The sequence below is a fragment of the Tachypleus tridentatus genome, chromosome 6 (genome assembly GCF_004210375.1).
Source record: "Tachypleus tridentatus isolate NWPU-2018 chromosome 6, ASM421037v1, whole genome shotgun sequence".
Classification (NCBI taxonomy): Eukaryota; Metazoa; Arthropoda; class Merostomata; order Xiphosura; family Limulidae; genus Tachypleus; species Tachypleus tridentatus.
The window spans coordinates 87,622,619-87,648,060 of NC_134830.1; the positions used below are offsets into that span (position 1 = coordinate 87,622,619).

Consider the following 25,442-nt stretch of genomic DNA (forward strand, 5'->3'; position numbering starts at 1 on the left):
GTTCATATGTTATATTTCTTTTGACTTTTTTGTTTTTTACCATCTTTTGCTTTCCTTATCAGTCAGATCCTATTGATATTCTCTGTCCAATATACGCTGTGGATTACTTTATTGTTTGAATCATTTCTCACAATTTCATTCTTTTACTACTTTAATTTTTTCCCTTACTTTTCTGACTCACAGTTTGTATTGTGATTCAGTTGGCCTTTTAGTTCTTGTATTATTCTTCCCATCATCAATTTGAGGTGCCTTCACTTTGATTATGTATCTTTCCTTTTCCCTGAATATCAGTGTTTTTGTCCATTGGTGATATTTTTTTCTGTCAAGTATTGATACAACTCAGATGTTAATTTCTGAATCTCTGCTTTGGGTAACTGTTTCTTCCTTTTTATGGTAGCAGCATCATGTTGCCATCATTCATGAGACTGACTGGGTATATTAGTTTTTCATATTATATACATACACCTCTTCTCTTTCAGGGGCATGCTCCTCTTTTTCTTACTGAATCCTACTTTGTGGGGAGTGGTGCCTGTCTAGGTATACTTAAGCTAGTAAAAAATGTAATGTAAGGCTATAATAATTTAACAATTATAATTCCATGGCCATGAAACATATAGAGCTGAGATGGGTTTTCCACAAAATTGCTTGTTGATTTTTCCTCATGATATATTTGTTTCATTAATATACCCATTTTTAACTGTACTCCCTCATGGACTACTTTGGTAAAGTAGAAGGGGATAGCTGTCTATTCCTGTTCTGCTTTGTATTAAATAAATGAGTATGGTCTGCTTTTAAAAATAGTTTCATGGTCACTTATTGCACTGTCTCAGGTGGTGTCATACCTTCAGACTCTCTGCCACATTTTTTTTTTTTTAGCCCCTTTTCTTTCAGTGAAGTTTGATGGTTCTTACCACTTTTCATTTCCAATGCAGTGAAGTGGTAGATCATATAGGCATCCTCCTGAATGAGTTAATAATACACAAACAAAATATGGACGTTGTTATAAAACCATTCAATTGACAGTAGCTTAGTGGTGTTTTGTTGGTGTAGATGACACAACATCTTATATATGATAAACAAAAATAAATGGGAGTGAGCCATCAAAATTGCAGTTCACCCCTTTGAACTAGATCTATCATTCTACTCCCACAGAATTTCAGTTCTCTGTAGCTTGATTTTTGCTTGAGTAGAACAAATCAACATAACCCCCCAAATGTATTACAAATGTCTATTTTACCCTCATTTTTAATTCATAAGTATTGTGGATCAGAGTGAAAGTATGTGTGGATTATTATGGTTCTTTTTCTTCCTCTCTTCCTCAGTGTTTATTCTGAAAATATTGCTGTGCCTGGAGCAGTTTTGGTCAATATCACTTTTGAGGGAGATGGTTTATATTATGCAAACATTTATTTACTACCAGATATTAGGTTTCTGGATTGATCTATCAGTTTATCTTATTAACATGTGCTTCATTCGTGGATCAGTGGGTACTAGATTTCCTCTGGTCTTATGAACTGGCTGGTATAATCCTCTTTCCTACACCTGCAAGATGGTTGGGTTTCAAATTGTAGTTGACTTGCCTATCCCCACATAGATTTAGGTTCCCATTGCCCTGGGTTTTGGATTGTAGTTTATTTGCCAATGGAATTAATCCTCTTTCCTACCTCCACATGGATGTTGGTTCTCAAAAGCATGGGTTGACTTGCAGTGTTCTGTCCATTGCACCTTAGCTATCTGTACCTAGTGATGCATTTTTTTTTTTTACCCACTTTTATATTTTCTTCAATTAAATTTCATAAATATGGTATGGTTCAGATAACTATCTGGCCATAGTTCTCTCCCACCTGTATGTGCTCCTCTGTTTTTCAATCCATATGTGAGATATTTTTTTTCATAATGGATGAAGAGTATACCTTGTTTAGAAGTTGTGTGGTCTCCCACATGAGCTCTTAGATTCTGACTATCTCATTTTAGTATCCATTTAGTGTCCATTCATCTATTCAGTGTAGAATTCTAGCTATTTATGTGAGAGTAGGTAATGTACCATATTGGAAATTATAATTTTCCTACACTGAAAGTGTATTTTTGATGTGTATTTAGCTCTCTTACACTTCCCATCTTTCCTCCCCACTGCAAACTAGTATTTCCCTTTTCTGCCAAAACTCAAAGTAATAGTTTCGTAGAATGGAATAGAGGGAATTGCATGTATCAAGAAAGAGTATGTCTCACTCTTATGAGTGAGAAGTTGTCACATGATGATATGCATGAAAGACTCGTTGTAATAAGTCAATTCCAACTGAGAGGAGATAAAAAGCTTTTGGCATGCTTTTGTCTTTTTTTGCATGTAGAGGGCAATACTGAACAATAATATATATTTATGTAAAAGGGAGGTGTCTATTGGTACTACAATTTCAGTAAAAGAAAATTATAACATTATTCTTAAATCATGTACTAATTTAAATGTTGTGTAGTTTCAAAGATAAGAATCATTCCTCTTCTGAATGAGTCACAAATAGTACTATTAACCCTTCCATAGTGGTTTCAGTATAATGTACATCAGTTTGTCCACACATTTGCACACATTAAGTATTTGCACTATAACTTTTGATATATTTGTATATCTTCACAAAATTTGGTACTTTTATTAAAGATTACAAGTATTATGTATGCGAACAAATCTTTAGTAAAAATATTTGGAAAAAGTTGGATGGGACCACCATGTTTGATTCAATGCATAAGCCATATCTCAACAATATAAAAAGATATATTAGTAATTTGAGGTCCTAATTTGTACAACAATATAGACTTAGTATTTTGACATCACAAACATCTAATTTTAAAACAGCACTGCATTCGGTATACCACGTGACTCACTAAATTGTATATTTAAATGTGTTACAATCTCTTATGTTTGAAGGGGAAAGGGGAATGACCTGTCATGTTGGCAGTGCTGATTGCTCTGTTACTGTCTAATGTTACTGATCTAACTAACATAATTTAGTCAGTCTGGAATTTCAGCTTCAGTCATTCAACTTGAATATAAGTCTTGAGGAAGTAGAGCCAGTTTCATCATTTCACAACTATAGTAAAGATAACCATCTGTAAATCATAAGGTGAAGTACTCACCCTGTTGATTTGTGTTCAAATAAAGAATATTTTTATTGTGCTTACACTAAATCTTTCATACATTTATTGAGTGCCACAGACTTGGGTAGTTTTAGCAGAGCTCTGTATAATTTTGCAGTTTCTGCTGCTGAACCTCCAATTATATAGTAGACCTACCTAATATACACTTTTTGGAAATCACTTTATCCAAAAATAGCACAGAGTAGGTACAATGTAGACATTTTATGGCCTTGATTAGGAGTTTTCTGTTTTCATATTTATTCTATTCACCTGAACTCTTGTGTAATTAAGTCTCTGTGGCTAGTATTCAATGATGTAATGTCAATAAGTGTAGGATATGTTATTGTATTTTCTTATGTGTGTGTGTTCACTGTGAAGTATTAATTCCTGTACCAGCAACACACAGTTTAAAATCACAAGTTTTCTCAGTAAACTACTTTCACAGTGTATTCATGCAAAATCAAACAGCTGCATGGAGAAATGAGCAATGTGATATTATGCTTGTAAAAGGCAGCTAAAGGTTTATTCAGTTTCACACAAACTTTGTTACAGAATTAAGAAGCATTCTTTTACTGTTTGTCCTGTATATTTTTTTACTAAAAAAAGAGAAAGAAGGAACTTGAGTGTGTATAAAGGAAATGTCATAAAAATTTAAATTCAGAAGAGGGTCTTGCATGCCATTTGATTCTAAACAAACTCAATGCAAGTTGCAAAATATGTATGGTAGACTTTAGCATTGGAAGTATGAGAGAGTCAACTCGAGAGCCATATAAAGTCTGAGAAACACAGCTCTAATGAACAGTGCTAAAAGTTCTTTGTGTTGCATTGGAAGTCATTGAAAGAAATCTTGTAAACTGTCACCAATCTACATGGCATGGAAACTGAACAGGTAAGTTACTATTTTTTTGTATTTTCATGACTGAACCAAAGACTAATCAGGCAAAAGAACTTTCTGAAACATTTCATATGAGGATTTTTATGCTATCATGGGAGTTATTAAGAGGAAGGTACAACTGAAAATATAGTGTGCATTACAAAAGAAAGCCAGTACTTGCAGAACACTTTATTGTCATGATCAGTCCTCTCACAGGAGTGGAGATTAAGTCAACTTGTTTTACTGAGATAGTGTGTGTTGGATCCAAAGATGGGTAGATAGCTAAAGAATGTTAAATAAGCTAATATGCCATTTCTTTTAAGTGAAAATATATGGTGAATATAAATAGAGTAAAAAAACAAAACAAAATGTTCTCTGTACCTCTGTGTTTGAAATTTTGAGTAATTTCATAAGGAGACAGCTTTGTTATTTTTACAATAACTATATATGTGTAGTGTTTTATCTATTTATATATATTGAGAAATTTTTATCTTCTGCCTTGGTAGCTTTTGATAACTTTTAAGATTGATTATATGCTAACCGAGAATAAATCCCAAATACAAGTGAATATTGGTTAGGGGCTATTAATAAAATGTATTTCTTGGTCTGTTATTGTTTGTATTACTTGTATTTTATTTATATCAGTGTGTACCTGACAAAAATCAGGGGTAATTTATTATGCTTTTTAATCTAGCACTTTTTGTTCCTTCTATGTTTTGCTAAGTTTTTAAATAAAACAAAAACAAGAAACTTCCAGAGTATACAATATAATAACTGAATATAGTGTGAGGATTTGTTTTGATAATATTAAAAAACAAAATAGTTTTGTTATTATAATTCATCTGCCTTAGGCTATGCATATGATTTTAAGTTATGTTATTTTAGCTAAAGTAATCCTTATATGATGAGCTTACAGTTAAGTTACAGTAAATGAAAGCAAAAGTTTGAAAACAAATAAACAAAAGCCTCACCTTTTTCTATTGATTAAAATTTTCCCAGTCATTTGAATAACTAGATAAGAGTTGTTGCTGGGTTTTTTTTTTCATGTAATAAAAACAATGAGGTATTGTAATGTTGTTGTGTTTAGACTACAATTTGTATATTTTTTAAAACTATGGACCAGTTTGTTTTATACCTACTGAATGCTTTGGTACAAAAAATTGAAAATACGTCATTCTTGGATAAGCAAATATATATACATGCTTTTTAATTAATGAAATATATTAATTGCTCTCATTCCCCCCCAACCCTCATGAGTCAACTTTCTACTTTTCAAGTAAAAAGCATTGCATCATGGACAATGTACAGTGATGAATGGCGAACAGAAATATCGTGAGCACTGAAAAGCATCACATCCAAGTATTATTATGAAAGTTTAAAGGATAATTCTAAATATTTTCAACTAAGATTTCTCGATTGTGCAGTTGCTTGCTCTTGTGTATCTGGGGAGAAAAAAACATCATACATGGTTAATCATGGTCTTTCCCCTTATTTTCATCATCTTCTTTTGGTCAGAATATGTAAATATTACAGTTATGCCCTACAATTTGAGTTTTTAAACACGAAATTGCAACTAAAATAGGTAGATTTGCACATCCAAATATTGAGCAGTCTTGCAAACAAGATGGCAACCCATTATGTGGATTTAGCTTTCTTGGATCAAAGTGGTGGCAGCATATTATTTCTTCAGTAGGTTGACAGGAAATTTGAAATTGGAAAATCTGCTTCAGCTATCACTGGATTCACCAAAGGTCAATCACAAGTTCTGTCAAAATTTAAAATCTATTGTCTTACATGAAGCCACAGATAAAGGACTTGTGGACAGTGGATCATGTACTTTACAGAGTATATATACAATGCTTTCTGAGCTAAATTTGGTATCACCAGTTGAAACATAGAAAGCATATTACAAGCTTTCTACAAACGTTTCAAGGAATACACCTGCTTGCCGTGATGACTTTTTGACCATAACAGGCATGTCTGTCCTCGCTAAATTTTTGTGCCCAAAAATGGGTGGAGAACATTCCTGTGGCAAACAGATCCTTGAATGTACTGTTTTATCTTACTACTTTTCTGGGAAAAAGTTGAAAGTGACAAGATTTTACCACCTTAAAATGCAAAACATTTACTTTTGTCAAAACATTAGATAACATTCAATTTATTTTCTGCAGAACTGCATTTTCTCCTTTGTTACAAACCATGTGTTCGTCTATTTGTAAAAGTATCGAACAATTGACACAATAATACCATTCGTATCAAATTACCAGGAAAATATGATGAATGTGATAAACAGAATTCTCAAACCTGAAATTATCAAACCACTTTCTGGTACCCTAAAAGTTGCAAAGTATGAATTCAAAGTTGTTGATTTGCTCAGTTTTTTCCAAAGAGGATGTTGGCTTCTCAACTTGGTAGCAATACCAAACAAGAGTGCAAAAAAACAAACAATAAATTGTAAAAGTGAATGAGAAAAGGATGTTGAACCATTCTTTTATTCCACTTTATACATATGGATCAAGATGTGGTGACTCTGCAGGCTCTGTCATTGTTTGTTGTGGCTTGGTGGTTTCTCACAGAATCCCTTCTATGGTTTTTGTTCACTGTTGAGTTGTATGTCACTTCTCTTGCCCTGAATCACATAAAGGCTATGTAGTACACTGATTGTGCTATTTACACTGACTTTCTTAGTTCTTTACTAACCATGGAATCACTTAACATTAGTTCTCAACCTGCTCTAATATATCCAGTTTTTCTGACTACTTGATTGTGTTGGCATTTGTGGAAATGAGCTCACTGACACCACAGCTAAGTCCATCTGCTCTGATACTGTCACAGCCATGTTTGTTCCATATGTATTCAAGACTCAGCTTCACACCAGTTGGCAATCAACTTGTTAAAAGTAAGAAATTTTTCCAGATTGAACCTTCTGTTGTTCTTTGGTCATCTGTTTTCACAAGGATTGGATAGTAGTCAGTTTTTTAATTCATCATTTTCTTTTATCTGGGTCTTATCCACCAGTAAGTTGCCTTTGTGCACTCAAGTCACAATGGCCCACATTTTATTGTTATGTTTGTTACAACCATGAGTGAGCAGCAGCACCATTTTAGATGTGTGTTTTCTATGGTTTTACCCTTGATGTTGCACAATGTCATTGGTGATAGTAACAGTATTCAATTTGTTTTTAAATATTTATAGGCCATTGGTATTTTTAATTCTATTTGAGTTTTTATCTGATTTTTGTACATTGTTTATTTTTAACTCCTATGTATTTTTATATTTTATACAATTTTACTTTGTTTTCATTAGTTACTAACATTGTTGCTTTGTGCCATAAATGGCCAACCCACCAACTCCAATGGTTTCTTTCTGCTAGTGGAGTATGAAAATCCTTACCACTTACTACACTTACTTTCAAGCCACTAGGGCCATTGACCATGGAGGCCTGCCCTCCAAAGTGATGAATTATACTACTAAATTGAGAGTATGGTAGTGAAATTCTGCACGTATCACTGGCATTTAGCACTTCCTATCATGGACCTGATGTACAATTCCAGATTTTAGTTGGAAATGGCTCAGTCACAATTAATATCCTGTGAAGTAGTCCAGTATATGACAAATATATTACAGTTTGTCCCTCAGGATGATGTTCTTCTTACAAACCATCTTCTGGATATACATTCCTGTTGGGTTTGATGTTAGTTTGAGATAGTCCAACTTAGTCAGTCCTCATGTATTGCTGGCTGGTATTCCTCCTCTGCCTGCAGACTGGGTGACATATTCCCACTTCTCTTAACTTTTGAACTTTAGATGACCTTTTGTTTATACTTTCTCTTCCTATCATCTGATGAATGTTTGTTCCCAGTGGTTCTGGTGTTGGTTGTAGCACATTTTCCTGTTTGTGTATGACTTTACATACTCCTCCTACCATAAATTGGATGTACCATATTGATTGCTATTAGGTTTGGGACTGTAGATGTCATCCTGCAGATACTTTCCACCTTCCTACTTTCTGCTGGGCATCAGTTCCTAGTGGATCTGGTGTTGGTTGTATTGGAAATTTGTGCCAGTGGAGATGGAGTTTGTTATGTAAGCACATCTTCCCTACTAATTCCCATTTTGAGATGAAGAGGAATGTGATATTCTACCTACTGTAAATTTGAAACACCAGTCCAAATACAACCTGTTGTTGGATGAGGTTGAATTACTGCTACAGTCTGTTGCATGCTAGCTACTCAACATTCAGGACATATTCTGGGATTCCTTCATGTTTTTCCATCTTTCAAGTTCACAATGCTGTCATAAAAGAACAAAAATATACCTGGATCAGATGTTGTACATTTTCCCTTTGAAGCATGAGATGTAATGTTTTCACTTTTGGTTCCACACCTGGTCTGAGTGCTTTCTAAAGTGAATATTTTTATTGACACTTCATCAGTTCAAGTGGAATTCTAGCTATTTTATGAGAGGAGGTGAAATATCGTATTGGAAGTTAGCATTTTCCCAGTAATGTAAAGTGTAGGTTTTTCAGTCAATTTTGAAGCTGTGAAGAGGGCAATAGTTACGATAGGACATATGTTGTCCTTCTATTGATGAAGAGCTATCACGTGATCATTAGCATGCAGGTATACAGAAGCAGAAGGTGTAAGGCTAGTAATGTTCATTGCAGTTTTGCACTGATAAGGTGCAGTGCTAGTCAAGAAAAGCTATTTTCTAATAGGGTATAAGGATCTCTCAGAAATGCACTTTAAGTGTAGAAAAATGCTAATTTTTATTACAAAAATATTCTACAAAAATAAGGTTGTAGACTTGCAATTAACAGAAAATGTATAAAAACTAGGTGTTTCTGACCAATTCCTTCAAATGAATTCTATAAAAAGAGCAGAAATTGGGGTTGTGAATATAAAATTGGTTTGATTTGTTGAGTGAGGTCTCATTTTTATATTCACATATAAGAATGTTAAATTCTCTCCTACCTTGAATAGCAAAATTACACTGGTTTCTTTCATTTTGTAAACAGTTATGTACAGTAAATCTTATTAGCAGGGAATGAAACTGTTACTTGCATTTTTTGATTTCTAAAAAATATTGTACTGAACAAAATTGATGTATTTACACACATTGTCAATTGTTTTCTTGGATACATCTGTGTAAAAGTATATCTCAAAATGTATATCTCAAAATAAAATCAGTAATTTGGTTACTGGTCCAGAATCAACCACAAAACTAGATTTATTTTTAACTATTTAAAGCTAAAACAGTGTTTTTGAGCCTTTTATTAGCTTAAATGTAAGATTATTTATTAGTGGTTATTTTTTTCTTGTTTTGTTTTTTAATCTTTTGGACACCAGATGCTCATTAAATCATGCATGAATATGTTTACCATTTTGTATGTGTAAAAGAAAAATTAGCGTACTTTAAAAATTTAATTTCTGTATAAAGTTCATATATCAACATATTCAAATATCATAAGAAATGTGTGATGATCAAAATATTCTGTTTACACAATATTGTGTTTTATGTGTATAGAAATTTTTTATAATTGCATGCTCTAAACACATCATTCTGAGATAAACACCATTACAATAACTCCTTAGAGTGAAAAGGTTAAATATATCAATATATATTAGCTAGTAAAATGTCAGTATTAGTGACTAGTTGTATTCGTTATTTAATTTTAGTGGTTCATGCTATTATCTCACAAAAGATTTTGAGCACGTGGTGATATATAGATGAATCAAACTTTGCTTGTTATATTATGTAAGAAGTGGGAGATTTTACATGTTAAGTTTGTTAGAAACTTCCTGTTCATTTTTTTCTCTTCATTTTATAGTTAGCACAGCATCTTCCACCTCGGGCAGAGGGTTATCCATGGACACTTATCTATTCTTCATCCAAACATGGCTTCAGCCTGAAAACATTATATCGAGAAATGTTAAAATTTGAAACCCCGGTTATCTTGGTCATTGCTGATACTGAAGGAACTGTAAGTTTTAAAAATTAATTTTATTTTTGGTTACAAATTTGCATGTTTATCATGGTATCATATTAATAAAACATATAAAAGTATATTGCAGAAAGATGAAATTTATAAGGCCTGTTTTAGATTTTGTTTGAACCTTGTTGTACTGTAAGAAGTAATAAAAATGACTGGGGTGCAGTGCTTTAGTTCTAAAGAAATATTGAGTTATTTTCTGATACTATATCTTCTCTTACACAATTAGCTATTCTTGTTCAATGCTCTTCTCTAAATTTATGCAAGAACATTTTTGCACATGTCGGAAGCCTTAAAACTCCAACCCTTATGGAATTCACTAATTCAAATGTGTTTTGCACGTAGCAAGACAACCTCCACCAGAAAGAGCACAATGCACACTGTTGATGAGACTCTTACTCAGTTCTACCAAATTATAATTTTTTATTTGGCAGTATTCATGTTGTAGCATTCGGTTTGTGCTCTCTTAGTGTTTTATTTCAATTTTTTCCATATTAAATTCTCTCAAATTTACTCTTTATTGTATTATAGTGATATTTGTAACTTGTTATTTTGAAGATGAGTTATTTTATAATTTTTACTCAGTCATGGATCTTGTTACTTTCATGCAAAAACATTTTGTTTCTGCCAATACAGCTGTGTTTGGTGATTCATTTTAAATTCCGTGTTACCACTTCAGAGGTTATACATTATATCAGCACATTTATGCAAGCTTCAGTTGTGGTACTCCTAAATAAACTTTATCTGATTTACTTCATTGGGAGATTAATAATCCAGTGAGCTAACCTTCATTGAGCCTTACCTTCCAGGCACAGTCTGGGAAGATTTCTCAGGACCCTAGCCATGAAAGTGAGTTTTCTCAGGGTACTCCCATTTTCACTCACTCCTAAATCTCTGGCATTGGATCTCTAGATCCCAGCCAAGGCAACATCCTTGCTTTGCCCCGAATCGTACCATTTGAGTTAATGTTTTGTCTCTCCTGCCATCAGCCCATATGGATTATGGGCTTCAGCCTGGCTTACTTCCATTGTGCTGCCTTTGTCTTGCTCTTTTTTCTCACCCATCTCTGTCCCTTACATACATTCCAACAAATCCAAAGATCCACTTTCTTTGGTTCCAGATACAGGCATTTCCTTGGTTACATCTTCCTTTCCCATTCTAAGATGCAAAACGATCATTTGTTCATGTCCTCAGTCACTGGAATCCTCTTCCAATAACAAATACCTGCCCAATCGACTCAGGGCAGGATCCATGGTGGTCAATAGACCTCTCTCGAATAAAGACAGTAAAGAAAAAAGACATGGTCGAAAACAGAAGGGTTCTCCACCCAATTCCACCTACACATAAATGGCCACTTTGATACAATGGAGCTTTTGAGGTTTACATTCTAATCTGCATGACATCAAAACACTGATTACTTCCTACCATCCTGTATGAATTTCCTCATAGGAAACATTTTTGAAATCTGCTGATACAGTCACTTTTTAGCAGTTTTCTTTGTACAGAAAAGACAGGCTATGTGATGGATGAGTGCGTGGAGGGATGGCACTGTTGATTGATCAATATATATGTAGAAATGGCTCATTTGGGTTGAGAAGATTTTTTATGTAAAGGAGCGAACAACGTTTTGACCTTTTCTTGTGAACCTGACGATAATCGAAGAAGGTCGAAACGTTGTTCGCTTCTTTACGTAAAAAATTTTCTCAACTCTAACGAGCCATTTCTACACATATATTTTTCTCTACAAGTGGGTTTTCTTGACATCACTGAATGTTGGTTGATCAGCATGTGCCCACCCTGTTTTTGCCACTCTACACACTCTTGGAGGCAGTAATCATCCATGTTTCCTTGGGTCATACCATCACTGTTTGTTCTCTCTACGTGTCACCTGGAGACACCTATGATCAATCAGACCTTGATCCTCTCATTGAACAGTTGCTGTCTCCCTTTTTAACCCTGGAGGACTTTAATGGACATCATTCCCTCTGGGGAGGTGCTGATATTGATAGGAGTGGTCGCTCTGTAGAACATATGCTCTTTGGTCACAACCTTTCTCATTTCAGTACTGGTTCTTCAACTTATTTTCATGCACTTAGTCAGTCCTTTACTGCTATAGATCTTTCAGTTTTCTCCCTTTCACTATTTTCCCATTTTTCATGGAGGGTTGACAATAATCCACGAGGCTGTGATCATTTTCCTGTAATTTTCAGAAAGACTGGCCGTGGTCAGTGCACTGGGGCTTTCCGCACTTCCCCAGTTCAGAGCTTGTACATAGTTTTGTGATCCTTCTTTGCACCTCCACCATTTGCAACTGTCTTTACTATATGCTTTGAATCTTCATTCCTTACCAAAGCATCCCAACTGGGGTTATGTTTTCCTTCTTCAGTTGGCCATACTATTTCAGAACAGACAATCTGCTATTGCTCCTTTTGGCCTTTTGTATCCACTGGTCAGCCCATTCCACCATGGCTTCTTACAGTCCCTAATTGTGACCTATCTGTCATCTGAGAAAAGCAGACACTCCTTATTGGAAACACTGTCTGTTATTTGCTGAACATCTTTCAAACTATCCTTCCATTCCTATTTATACAGATGGTTCAAAATCAGGTTACTGTGTGGGCTCTGCCATGGTTTGTTGTGGTTTGGTGATTGCACACACAATCTTCTCTACAGCTTCTCTGTTCACTGCTGAACTGTATGCCATTTCTCTTGCCCTGCATCACAAGATAGCTAAGCAGTACTCAAGCTGCACTATTTATACTGACTCGCTTAGTTCTCTACAGGCTCTTAGTCCAGGTCAAGTTAGACATTAGGGTTAGTTGTGAACCTAAGCAAATGGTATGAGAGAAAAGGTACAAGGGGTTATGTTATTCTAGGATTACACATAATTCATATAGTGGTACATCAAACATTTGTTCACTAATATTGCTTTTTTTCCATACATCATGTCTCATAAATAGGATAGTGTTAATACACATTTCCTTCATTGTATAAGGTAATGTTTATTTCATTGTCATTATTATTTATCTCTTAAAGTTTATGATAGTCATTTTGTTTGTGTCAAACCCTTGAGTTTGGATCCTCCCAATAATGTACATACTTATTGTTAGGTTTAGATTTTTTATTTTAGAACTCATTGATACCCTTTGGCCTGCACTGTTTGATTAGGTGTAATTAATGTTTGTTATTTTAGGTTTACATGTTGTTCTTCTTATGAGTTGCTTAGTTAATTAAGTTAAATATCTTGTTAGCGTAAGCATAACAAATGTCTTTTAATATCAGTTTTGTCTTTATACTTCTGGGGTAATTGATAATTAGGTTAAATATTTGTTTTATTCAACACACAATACATATTGTATATATTTATTTCACTATACAATTTCTAATAAATTGACTATTCCATATTCATCATTCTTTATAATTCATTATTCTTACTATTAATTTTGGTTAATTTGTATTTTATCCTCAGTTTATTTCATAAGGCCCCTGGGGCTGAGGTCCATCCCAGTATGCTATCAATATTGCTCACTTTCTTCCTATAATTGCTCTACCCACTTCAGACAACTCAAGTTTTGTCATTTCTCCTCCTCCTCCTCCCCTCCGTGTTGACCCATTTGTCATCTTCAGTTCTTTCCCTCCACAAATGGCTTCTCTGCTTTTGTGATCACCTTGGTAAGACACTGTTGTTTGGTTCCTATCCATTGCTAATACCGACTTAAGATGAGTTCCTTTTCTTCCACTGGTCCATTTTTTAAGGCTCTGCCTGTACATTTAGTATCACACGAGGTATCTGCCATGCTACATTCAATTTTTTTTTTTTTTTTTTTAGTAACTCTTGTTTCATTCTAAAATACTGTCATCTTTGTTTATTTCTCTGTCTTTCTTGCATGTTTTCTCCATTTGTCTTGTGTACTCAGTACTGTTTTGAGTTCTGGATTAATCAGTCCCACCTTTGTTGCTTCATGGGACCTCCCTGTTTTATTATGTAGTCTTTGATCACACTGGGTAGGCTATTTTTGCATGACTGGGCATTTCTGTGGTACACATACTTATTTTCCATTCTCAGGTATAGTTGTGGTGTATGCAAGTCAGTCTTGCATAAGTAGAAATGAAGGTTTTCTGTGATTGTTTATTTTTTCCATTTGTAGTAGCATTTTGTTTAGTTGGTTTTCATGTGTTTTTGTTGGGTTTGTGTGTATTGACTTAAATTTGTTTGTCAGCACAAATAAGAACATTTAATGGAATTTTAATATATAAAGTAATAAACTCTTAAATTTGGACTTTAGTAATTAGATTTTATAGCTCAAACTTTCCAAGTTATGTAAAACATTCTCATTATTATTTATAACCACATCTATGCCTGTGACTTTAATTAGTTTTAAACAGAATTACGAGTACATTTAATTGTTTAGAAAATTTATTAAGAAAAAAGGGTAAATCCAGATATGTTTTGGTTTTAACATCAGTGGCTTATTTTAATAACCAACTTTTTCTTCATCATCTCCCTTCTTTTTCTCAGTTTTCAGCTACCTTCCTGCAACTGGCTGTTGACTCTAAAAGATAGAATAGTATGAGACATTTTTGTATACACTTTGACTTTCATATAGCACAGGTAGAGTATGTGGTACTGCAACAGTCAGCTTCCAGATTATTTTTAACCTGAAGAACAGCATTATGTAATCATTACTTATTGTAATATAATCAGTCTAATTACAAAATGGATCTCTTGGACTTCTCCAGGTTCACAGGCATCTTGGGTGAAGACAAAACCATGTGTTTTGTCATAATCTGTTGGTACATAGTACACTATCCAATCCATCTTTCACGCTTTGATCCAAGACTGCATGGTCTCACTAAGTTATCTAATATTTCTTCAGGAACCTTTGCATTTAGATCACCTACAACTTCCTGTAAATTACACTGGTCTAAATCCTCATTAAACTTGTCTGTACCTTACTGCAGGTGCAGAGACTTTTATAACTTGCCTTTTAATTTTACAAGGAATGTAATAATAAGTATCTAATAAGGCATTTTACTTTATCTAGTATAGTATCAAATCCCCTCTTATATTTCTCCTATGGTGTAAATTACAATTACATTTAAATTGTCATATTTCAGCTTTCCAGCACCTTCCCATCAAACTTTTCTAAACTGAAGAACTGTTAATATTTAGTCTTTCCATGTCCTGCTTAACATTAACTAATTTATCCTTTTGATACAGGGTCTTTATATTCCAAGTTCTTACCTTGATTGTACTTTTGTTGTAGACATCTTGGAGTGATGGTTTCGTGTCACTTGTCACACATGACAATCCATACTGGGTGAAGGATTTTCATTATTTTGTGATGGGAACCTCTTTACCTTTCATACTTGTTTTTGTACTCTAGTGACCTAGAATAACTCTGGTTTGCCTTTGCCTTGTGTTGCCATTACAGAACTGGTATCCTATGCTGTTGTCCCAGTTGTGGTAAGCAACTGTCAAAGAAAATACTTCACCATCCTGCTTCAGCAACAGCTTCACTATATCTCATCTATGGGGAGGGTGACAGATGCAACATCTTGCCCAAGGATGACCTAGAACTATGCAAGACAGGAATGTTCATCTCCATGAGATGTTATGCATCTTATTTGCATATCTTATTATACATAAAACATAAGTGATTTTTTAATATTATTCATTTCAGGTTTATATAAAAAGGATAACTAATAAGTGATCTACAAGAATGATAAAATTGCTTTGGTAAAAGTACTTGTGCATGGAAGAGAGTACCTGTTATATTTAAAAGTATATTGGTTGTAAACTGATCTGACAAAGAGCATTATCTTGAGATATCACTTTTCCGTAACTAAAAATATAAAAAAACTTTGCAGTTGTTCAACCTCAGAAGTTAATTGGCTGCAAATGATAATTGCAGTTACTTTTATGTTTGAAATATTTTTAAAGTGAGCTGCAGCACTGTTGTTTCTTAAATGGTTAGTTGAACTTTATATTTCTCTATTCTGCAAGGTTTTTGGTGCTATGACATCATGTTCGTTGAAAATAAGTGAACATTTTTATGGAACAGGAGAGTCTTTCCTTTTTTCCTTTTCCCCAGAATTGAAGGTAAGCCATATGCCAGTTTCTTAAGTGCATGCATTAAAATGGAAAATTTATTAGTATGTAGTTCTTGCAAAAAAGCACTTTCCAGATGCATAATATTGGCTGTTGTCTTATTGATATTTATCTGTAACACTTAATGTCTGTATCCATTTTATTGGATGTGTGTGTTGTAATGTACTGAACAGTGTAACTACCAACATGGATCATTCTATTTAATACAACACTATTTGGGACATTAAAATATTTATAAAGAAGTTATTAAGTGTTATAAATATCATCTTCTCTAAAAATATTTAAAGTATGAATTGTTAACCCTTTCTAGAATGGTTAGTGTATTGCCATTTCTGTATTTGCATTCATAAAAATTAATAGCTCAGTATCATTATCACAGTATCTGAAAGGCATTTCAAACATGAAGCATTGTAACCTTTAAAAGGTTTTAAACCTGAATTTAATTTTTTTGTAACTTTACAACTTAATGACATAAAACCCATTTGACACGTATTGTGTTATTTCACAATTTGTCTGTCATTGCTGAACTGAAAGTTTCACTTGTTCTTATTCTGCTAAATACAGATCCTGTGGCCCAAGATTTATCATTATAATTTTTTTATTTTATGTTACAAAATAAGCATAGGTCAATAAAGAGAAGACTCTATTCAATATTTAGGCCAATTCATATACCTTTGTGAAACTTTATTTGTTTTTGTATATTTCACTCCAGTTAATGTACACATTTTCAGTAACAAAAAATATACTCACATGGCTAATATGTTGTGTAATCTATTGCATTGGAAAAAAAAAACTTCCAATAAAACAACACGCATGCACACGTGCATGCATGCATGCACAAATATATACGTTATTGTACACAACCTTCTTTATAAAAGTTACATCTATGCTCCCTATAGAACTTGTTTACATCTATGTTGAGAATCTCATGCTGGGGTGAAATCTGTTGCGAGACTCCTTACTTTTAAACTACAAGTGGGAGGTTTTGTAAAGTGTAAAACAACTCTAAGAAAAAAACAGTCAAGGGTATCAATAAAATTAACTTATTACTATTGTGTACTGTATAAAGAACCAAAACTGTGATATAGTTAGGTTACTTTAAGTCATGTAACCAATGAAAATCGTTTTACTTAAGTAATAAAAAAAATTAGAAGTCTTGTAAGGAAAATTTAAAATCTGACACTGGTGGAATTTAAAAAAATATTTTGAAAAGTACTTACAAGCATATATGCCAAAGTTTATAGAAATAAATGTGTATGTATATATACAAATCTTGAAAGAGCTCCCAAAATACACACAGAGAAAAAGGAATAAAAATTGAAAGTTATCTTTCTAATATATTGAAATACTCAACAATCAAAATGTATAATATACAGTTAAACTTCTATTTAAAACCAATCAACAGTCGTAAATAAAAAGCTACTCTACATGTTTCAATGCCCTTCATATCATTCTTGTGTGCATTTGTTTTTTATTACCACTGATTGCAAAATATTAATTGTATATTATACAATGTTGATCATTGATTACTTTAATATTTTAAATACTTAACTTTTCCTTCAGTTTTGTACAGCTTTAATACTTGCATGATAGTACATGTCTGTATGTAGTATGAGAAATATTTTGTATTCTATAATAACATTATAATATAACTTGCAGTGTATTTATATATTGTAGCATGTGTTTGTTTGTCTGTTTTCGTCTAGCATCATACACTGTTATGGATGATGATAAATCTCATAATTGAGGTGATACTATTTTACTCTCTTCTTGCAAAAATTTAAAGAACTGAACTTTTAAACAGATGAAATCACCTTAAGATCAAAATTCAATCTTAATATTAGTTTTTGATTTTCTAATTGGCAAAATGTGGTGGTAGTATAATCGTTGACACAAAATATAAATATTTAAGGTCGTAACTGTGACTTTTTTCTCGTGTATTTTTTACAAGTGAAAGATTTAGGCATAGAGGGGTGGAGAAAACAAAAAGGGGCCTCCCTTGAAAATTTTAATTTGTTATGTCTATTATATAACAGAACGATAGGTAAAACTATGTGTTTCTAGAACACACTCAATAAGATCTGTTCAAATTATAATTTTAACACTGGATACCTGAACTTTTCATGATTTTAGTTAGATTTTCTCATAAAAAGTGTTATGCATCTGCTGAAATTTTAGATCTTATTCCAATTAGCCTACAAAATGATTAAACAAGGTAGAGGCACAATTATAAATTCTGGCAAAGTAGGAGTCATCTTCAACTAATACAGGTTTTTGGTTTTTTTTCACAAAATTGATAAGTTTAGGATCTTTTACCACATTTCTAAACTTCTGTGTTTCCTACCATAAAGAACAAAAATCCTCCATTATTTTTAGATTACAGCTTGTGTGCATTAAATAGTTAGATAATGAAATTTACTTCATTTTTACACCTTGAAAAAACATTTCTTGAAATTTAATATTGTGATGCTGTGGAATATGTATGATTTATAAAGTTTAAATTGCTGTGGTTGTCTTAAAAGATTTCTTGATGTACCATCCTAATATTTCTGTTTTTCAGTGTTATCACTGGACTGGAAATAACATATATTTTATTAAGGGTAATAAGGATAGTCTTGCAATTGGAGCAGGAGAGTAAGTATTTTTTTATGCAGTTTCAAAGCTTAGTCATTACAAAAGCAATTTTAATGATAGTTACACTATATGCACTCATCAGTTAATTTCTCTTTTCAAGATGACTATTCCTAGTTATCTTGTATATTTTGTCATACCTTTAAAAACTTCAAAATAAATGAAAAATGCAAATTTCCTTTGTACATTATTTTCATCATTTATATTTCTTGTTTTATATGTTGATAAAATTAACACATTATTAAAAAGATGAAATGTGCATGATTGTTTTACAATTTCTCAATTTTTTTATTTTATTTAGTTTGTTTTCTAACCAAGTTTTGCATTTCTGAATTTATTTATAAATGTCTTCTTTTCTTTTTTGGCATCTTATATGTTTAATACTATTCTTTCTTTGATGGTTTAGTGTTTGACACTAGCTAGGCAAGGGTATTGAACCACCAATATTGAAATTGATTTTTATTTTTATTTTCCCTTAAAAATATTTTAATTTTTGTTTTATATTGTATAGGGAGAAGATGTTTAGATGGAATTTGTTATGGATTACCAGGTGAAACATCTGAAGTTAATTAGGAGCTTTAGTGTGTGATAAAGAATTCAACTATTTTATAAGATTATAATTATGGCAGATTTTAATTTAAAGCATATAAATTGGAAAATGTTAGAATCAAGTTGCAAAGGATACAGGATTTTAGAAACTGTTCATGGTGGTTTTTTTCAAGTTTTTATGGAATCTACTAGAAGCAATGCTATTTAAGAGTTATTGTTAAATTCTAATAAAGAAATGTTGATAGTGCAGAGATTGAGAAACATCTAGGTGCTAGTGATCATTGCTCAGTTAGATTTAATGTTTTGCTGCTTATGAAGATAAGGAATAATGAGAATTTGGTACCAAATTTCAAAAAAGAAGATTTTGAAGAGGTTAGACAAAAATCATGTGCCATGATTTGGCCAGGTGAATTTATTATTAACTTATTCTTCAAATAAAGTATTAAATATTCAAGCTAAGCATGTTCCTTATAGACAGAAAAGAGAGCTACAAGTTCAAAAACCAGATTGATTTGCAAAGAGTATGAAGGACAAAATCAAAGAAAGTCATAATCATGACTTGGAATGAAGGTTCATATTAAGGATCACAAGGACTTGCACAAAATCATTATGGATTGTGTGACCAAAAAGCACCTTAAACTATAAATATTCAAGTGAAACAACTCTTTAAAACCTTTTTATAAATTGACTACTAAGGCTATATAAAAATTCACAAGAAAATCATGCATGCTAGACTTGTAAGGAGAAGAAAACCTACTTAAAATGATCTATTTGTAATTCTTCTTCTTTGTTATTCTTTTGCTAGCCTACAACAAAAATATCTGTGTATTGCACCCAAATCTTGTGTAGAATACTAATTAAGGTACTACAGAGGTAGATTTGTTTCTTGTGCATTTTAGATAAGCTAAAAAACGTCATAATTCTAGTATTAACTATGTTATCATTACTCTTTGAAATTAGCTTTTCTGCAGATATGTGGCTTTCCCTTAAAGCTAAAATGACTCAGGAATTACCAACCAATAATGGATGAATGTTAGACAACTAGCATTTAGATACTCAGTGTTTTGTACACTATACAATTGGTGTCTTTAGAGAGCCAGCCTATATATTATGTATGATATGAAGGAGTACAAAATAAAATTTAAAAAAAGCATTATCAATTTTCGGTACACACATTCAAGAATAATTACTTCAAAAGACACAAAGGTTTGTATAAACATTTGTTTTTGACATGCATGTTTTATTTGTAAAAGCTGCTTTTCTCCTGGTAAAAGTGTTATGCTTATACCTTGGTCAGTTTTAATTCATCATTTTATTTTGTCTGGGACTGATACACCAATGTGTAGCCTTTGTGACACTCAAGTCACAATAGCCCATGTTTTACTGTTGTGCTTTCATTATGACCATGAACAAAAGCACCATTTTAGACATGTTTTTATCATGGGTTTTAACCCTAATGCTGGAGAGTGTTGTTATATAAATAATAAACTATAAATACTCTATTCTCAAACCAAATAGTACAAGGTCTAGAACTTTCTACATACTACAAAATGTTATGTTGTAATAATACTCAATCAGAACAAGGAGAAAAACATAGGAGATTCTAGTAACATGATGCAATGGTAACAAATCACAACAATGGAACTACACAATATATGATTCATATACAGTTACATAAAAAAACCTGTATATCTAATACTAGATAAATATAAAATGTCTCAGTAATTACTGGTGGGAGAAGTTTTCAAAAGTCTGAAGTATGATGCTCTGCAAGGTAATTCAAAGTTTAAAATGTTGTTGGATTGTTAACATGGGTTTGCTAAGGGAAAATTTCACTTTCCAGATTTTTGACATTTTTGAAAAGGTTTCTGCTCACGTAGATGAGGGTAAAAGTGTAGATTTGGTGTATCTGGATTTTCTAAAGCATTTGAAAATGTGCCACATTAAAGGTTTGTTGAGAAAGTTATCTCTAGGTATGAGAGACAGGTTAGCTCATGAGATGAAAAAGTGGCTGAATGGAAAAATCAGAGAGTTATTAAAAAATAGAACTCAGTCAAATTGACTTAATATCATGAGTACTTCAGGGCTCCATGTTAGGACATTTGCTCCTTTTAGTTTATTTCAATGAGGTACATGGAGGAATGGCCAATACATTATTTAAATTTGCTGATGATGTTGAAGTTTTAGGTATTGCTGACTATGAAGAATACACTATTGCTTTACAAAAACACTGGAATTATTTGGTAAATTGTGCAAATAAATGGCAGATGTCTTTTAATTATAACATATGCAAAGTAATGTATGAAAAATATCACAATATGAATTATAAGTATAATTTTGATATGAATAATCTTAACAATGTTATGGAAGGAAAAAGGTCTTGGTGTTGTGGTTCATCAGTCTCTTAATCCATCCAGTGAAGTGAAAAGAGGTTATAATGTTATTGCTTAGGCCAGTTTTGGAATACTGTTTATTTTTGAACTTCTTGCCTGAGAGAGGGCATTGAATTGGAAAACATTTGTAGAAGGGCTACTAGGATGATACTTGTGATGGAAAGGTTGCCATACGGGATGAGTTAAAATCTCTGAACTTGTTTTCTCTTTAAAACAGAAGAGCTGGAGGGGATTTTGTTTAGGTGTTTACAATAATTAAAAGACTTGATAGTCTTTTTTTGTAATTAATGGTTAGTGATAAAACTACAAGACATAAGTATACATTTTGGCATGGTAAAAGTCATCTTCATCTATGACAGCCTTAAATTTCTAATTGGGTGGCTGGGTTTTGGAATATATCAACTTCAAATGTGGTAGAATGCAGTTAATTTAAGGTAAAGCTTGATCAATAATTGAATGATAAGAGCTGGCTTTGAAGTTTTTAATTTAGTGAATAGGCTACGTTAAATGGGCCAGTCCCTTGTTGTCCATTAATATTATGTTATTTTTACAGTGGTCAGTTTGGTCTGTGGTTGGATGGAGATCTGTTTCATGGACGGAGTCACAAGTGTAAAACCTATGAAAATGAAACCCTTTCTACTTGTGAAGACTTTGTAGTAAAAGCAATTGAAGCTTGGGGTTTTGAATAATTTTGTTTTGTGTACATAGCTATATGCATAGCTGTAAATGTAATCAGTGTGTAATTTTTAATGAAAATTAATATTTCACATGGTTTCATTCTATAGCTTGTAAACTGGTTAGCAAATAATTTAGTGAGTAAAATGTTACAAAAGAGTCTGTGATGTTAATACACCTGTGTCTTCAATATTTAGTGCAGTAATTTGCTAGTACTCAGAACTAAGTCAGATGTACTTTGTTGTTGTAAAAGGATTCTTTAGGCTGATGTTATTTCAAATAACTGTATTAGTTTACTTAATTACTGTGGTAGAGTACACAAAGAAATAACATTTAATAGATATGAAAGTAATGAGTAGCCTTAAACTACTTAACATATTTCAGATCTAATGCTTATAAGCATAGCTTTTTATGTTAATAATGTGTGTAATAGTAGTTAGGTAACTGACAAATAAAACCGCTTGTACAAAATATGTTTCTAAGTTTGTTTTGCTACGTTTTATGGAAAAGAAAAATATAGTTGTCACTGGAAATCACAACATTGCATTTTTAGTCCGTTAGAATATGAGTTAAGAATTAAAACTGCTATATGAATGTGGATCTGTGTGTATGTAATTTTATGTAGTCTTTGGTTTATAAGAATGTATGTTTATAGAATAATAAATCTAGATTTTAATTTTGGATTGAATTTTGCTATGCCAATTTGTGACATTTAAAGAGCATAAAAAACATGAAAAATTAACTTGCATTTATTTTTCTAAAGCTTCTTTCTTGGATCTACCCCTTCATAATAAAAATGAATTTGCAATTAGAACATGAAACTAATTGATAAATTAACCCAAAGTTTTAATTTCACCTACTGACTAAAACTAGTCAAATTAGATAAAAGTTAGTTTCACCAAAATTTAAATTCATAAAATTTGACCATTGTTCTAATAAATGCAAAAATATTTCAATTATTTAAAGTGTAACGCATTTAATTTGCTGAATTAAAAATAAATAAATAAACATATATGATAAAAAAAATTGATAAACAGTTTTCAACACTGTTGGGTGAAACTTGTTACATATTTTTGTAAATTAGCAACAGTTAATTTGTAAACATATTTTTTTAATTCAGTAATGTTGTGATTTTTAGGTATTTGAAGCAAAATGAAATTTAAATGTTTAAAGTCGTATACATTTGACATTATATAAGAAACCATTTGTAGGATATTACTTCACTTTTGTAATTACAATTGTTATGGTTTGAATATCTTTTGAAGCATGTGAAGTATTGTTATAAGTAATCACTTGTCATAAGATATTAGTATAAAGCTTATTGTATTTTGTAATAATGCTTTCGTTATCTAGTCCCTTTTCAAGAATTAGAAAAGTATGCAAAACACAATATGGATGCTATATCCTTTACCAGTGACACAAACATAGTGTGACTGGAATACTGTTATTATATACTCTTTTAATTATCGAAAATTCTAGGGGGACTAGATAAAGAGTATTTTTAGAAAAAATATAATAGACCTAATAGTAGTGTCTTATGACAAGTATAATTAATTATAATAATGCCCTACGAGCTTGGAAAAGGCATTCACATTATAACAATTGTTGTGTCCCAGCTGGCATGGAAAGCTCTTTATTGAATGAAACACATCCTTAGCAATGGGTATGGTAAGCATAGTGTGGTTAAAATATTTTATACACTCTTTTAATTCTTGACAAATCCCTACAGGAATAGATAAATAATACAGTTTTAAAATATATGTCTAATATTGATGTCTTAAGATAAGTACAATTAATTACAGTCTGTAATTAATTATGAATAGTGAGTTTCTGAACTCTGTTCTGGATATATCTAATAATGATTTATACTTTTATAAAAACCATGGAAACAAGTGAAATAACATTGAAAATTGAAAAATAAATTAATCTTATATTTTAACTTAATGAAGAACTAATCAGAATTAATTAACAGCAGTAATTAGCAGACTAATTGCTTATGGAAGGGTTTGTGTAATTAAAATAGAAACATTATTTAATTTCATATTTCTAATATTTTTTATTTATTAAATTTCACATCATTCTTGATTCAACCTAGCATATTTAGTGAATTTTCTGATCAAGCTTGTAACACTAATGAGTTAGCAGTAAGGACTTAAAATGCTAAATATTTGGGCTAGGTACTTATTGAGTAGCTCTGCACTTAAATATTATTTCACAGTTGTGTGAAGTTTTGTTGAAAGTAGTTAAAGGTGTTCTTTCCTCACATCAGTTTTAATTTTAAACTTTTTTTGTAATGTATAGAAAAAATGATCATATTATGTAGAGGCTCTGCATGTTTTCATGTGGCTGATTGTTGTACAACTAATTTGTTGTTAATACCTGTGTATATATCTCACATGTTTTCTGAATTTTCAAAATTTAATATACACAAGATAAATGTCAATAATTAGTGTCCAATTTGATCACCTCACAAAAAAAACATTTTCTTCAAATTCTCCTGGGATCTTACTGTTAAATATTTATAACGATAAATAGATTGTGTAAGGAAATAGCAAAAATACAAAAAACTACAAAGTAGCATCTTTATAAATATAGTTATTTCTGTACTTAAAGCCCCCAAAAACTTGTGCCACAGAGGGTACAAATCCACTCATACTTTTGTACCAAAACATTTTTGTGTTACATCAGTGTTGTGTGTGTATTATAAAGAAATGAGTAACAAAAAGAAATTCCAGAAAGTACTGACTGATTACTAGATTTTGCTACTATTAGTCATTAGTGAAATAGTCAAATGCATTTTAGTTATAAAGGTAGATATATAAATTTATTAAGGTATATGCAACTTTGTTGTTGTTTTTTACGTGTTTGTGCTGAAGTTCCATGTGTAGTTAGCTGGCAACCTCAGAAAAAGTTATTCTTGTGCTGTCCTCTACCATAGACAAAGTTTACACACTATAATTGTTCGGTAAGGCTTATGATTGCTTGGCAGTGTTTCTGTCAGTGTCGCATCATTTGGTAGTGATGATGTTCTCATCTTTAGAGGTGGTAAAGGCTTGTGAGATAGCACATTATGCCTTTCATCTGACTGTA

The 25,442-nt window shown here is 32.1% G+C and overlaps 1 protein-coding gene across 5 annotated transcripts in view; it reads left to right on the forward strand.

Moving 5' to 3' along the window:
- Window positions 1–23,033, forward strand: part of LOC143252972 (oxidation resistance protein 1-like) — a 147,889-nt gene extending 124,856 nt beyond the window's left edge. For all 5 annotated transcript variants that reach the window (XM_076505936.1, XM_076505939.1, XM_076505937.1 and 2 more), the window contains 4 exons: window positions 9,831–9,983; window positions 16,000–16,095; window positions 18,665–18,738; window positions 22,231–23,033. In XM_076505936.1, the coding sequence (XP_076362051.1) occupies window positions 9,831–9,983; window positions 16,000–16,095; window positions 18,665–18,738; window positions 22,231–22,366 (459 nt within the window). In that variant the 3' untranslated portion in view covers window positions 22,367–23,033. The remainder of the gene's footprint in view (window positions 1–9,830; window positions 9,984–15,999; window positions 16,096–18,664; window positions 18,739–22,230) is intronic.
- The last annotated feature ends 2,409 nt before the right edge of the window (window positions 23,034–25,442 follow it).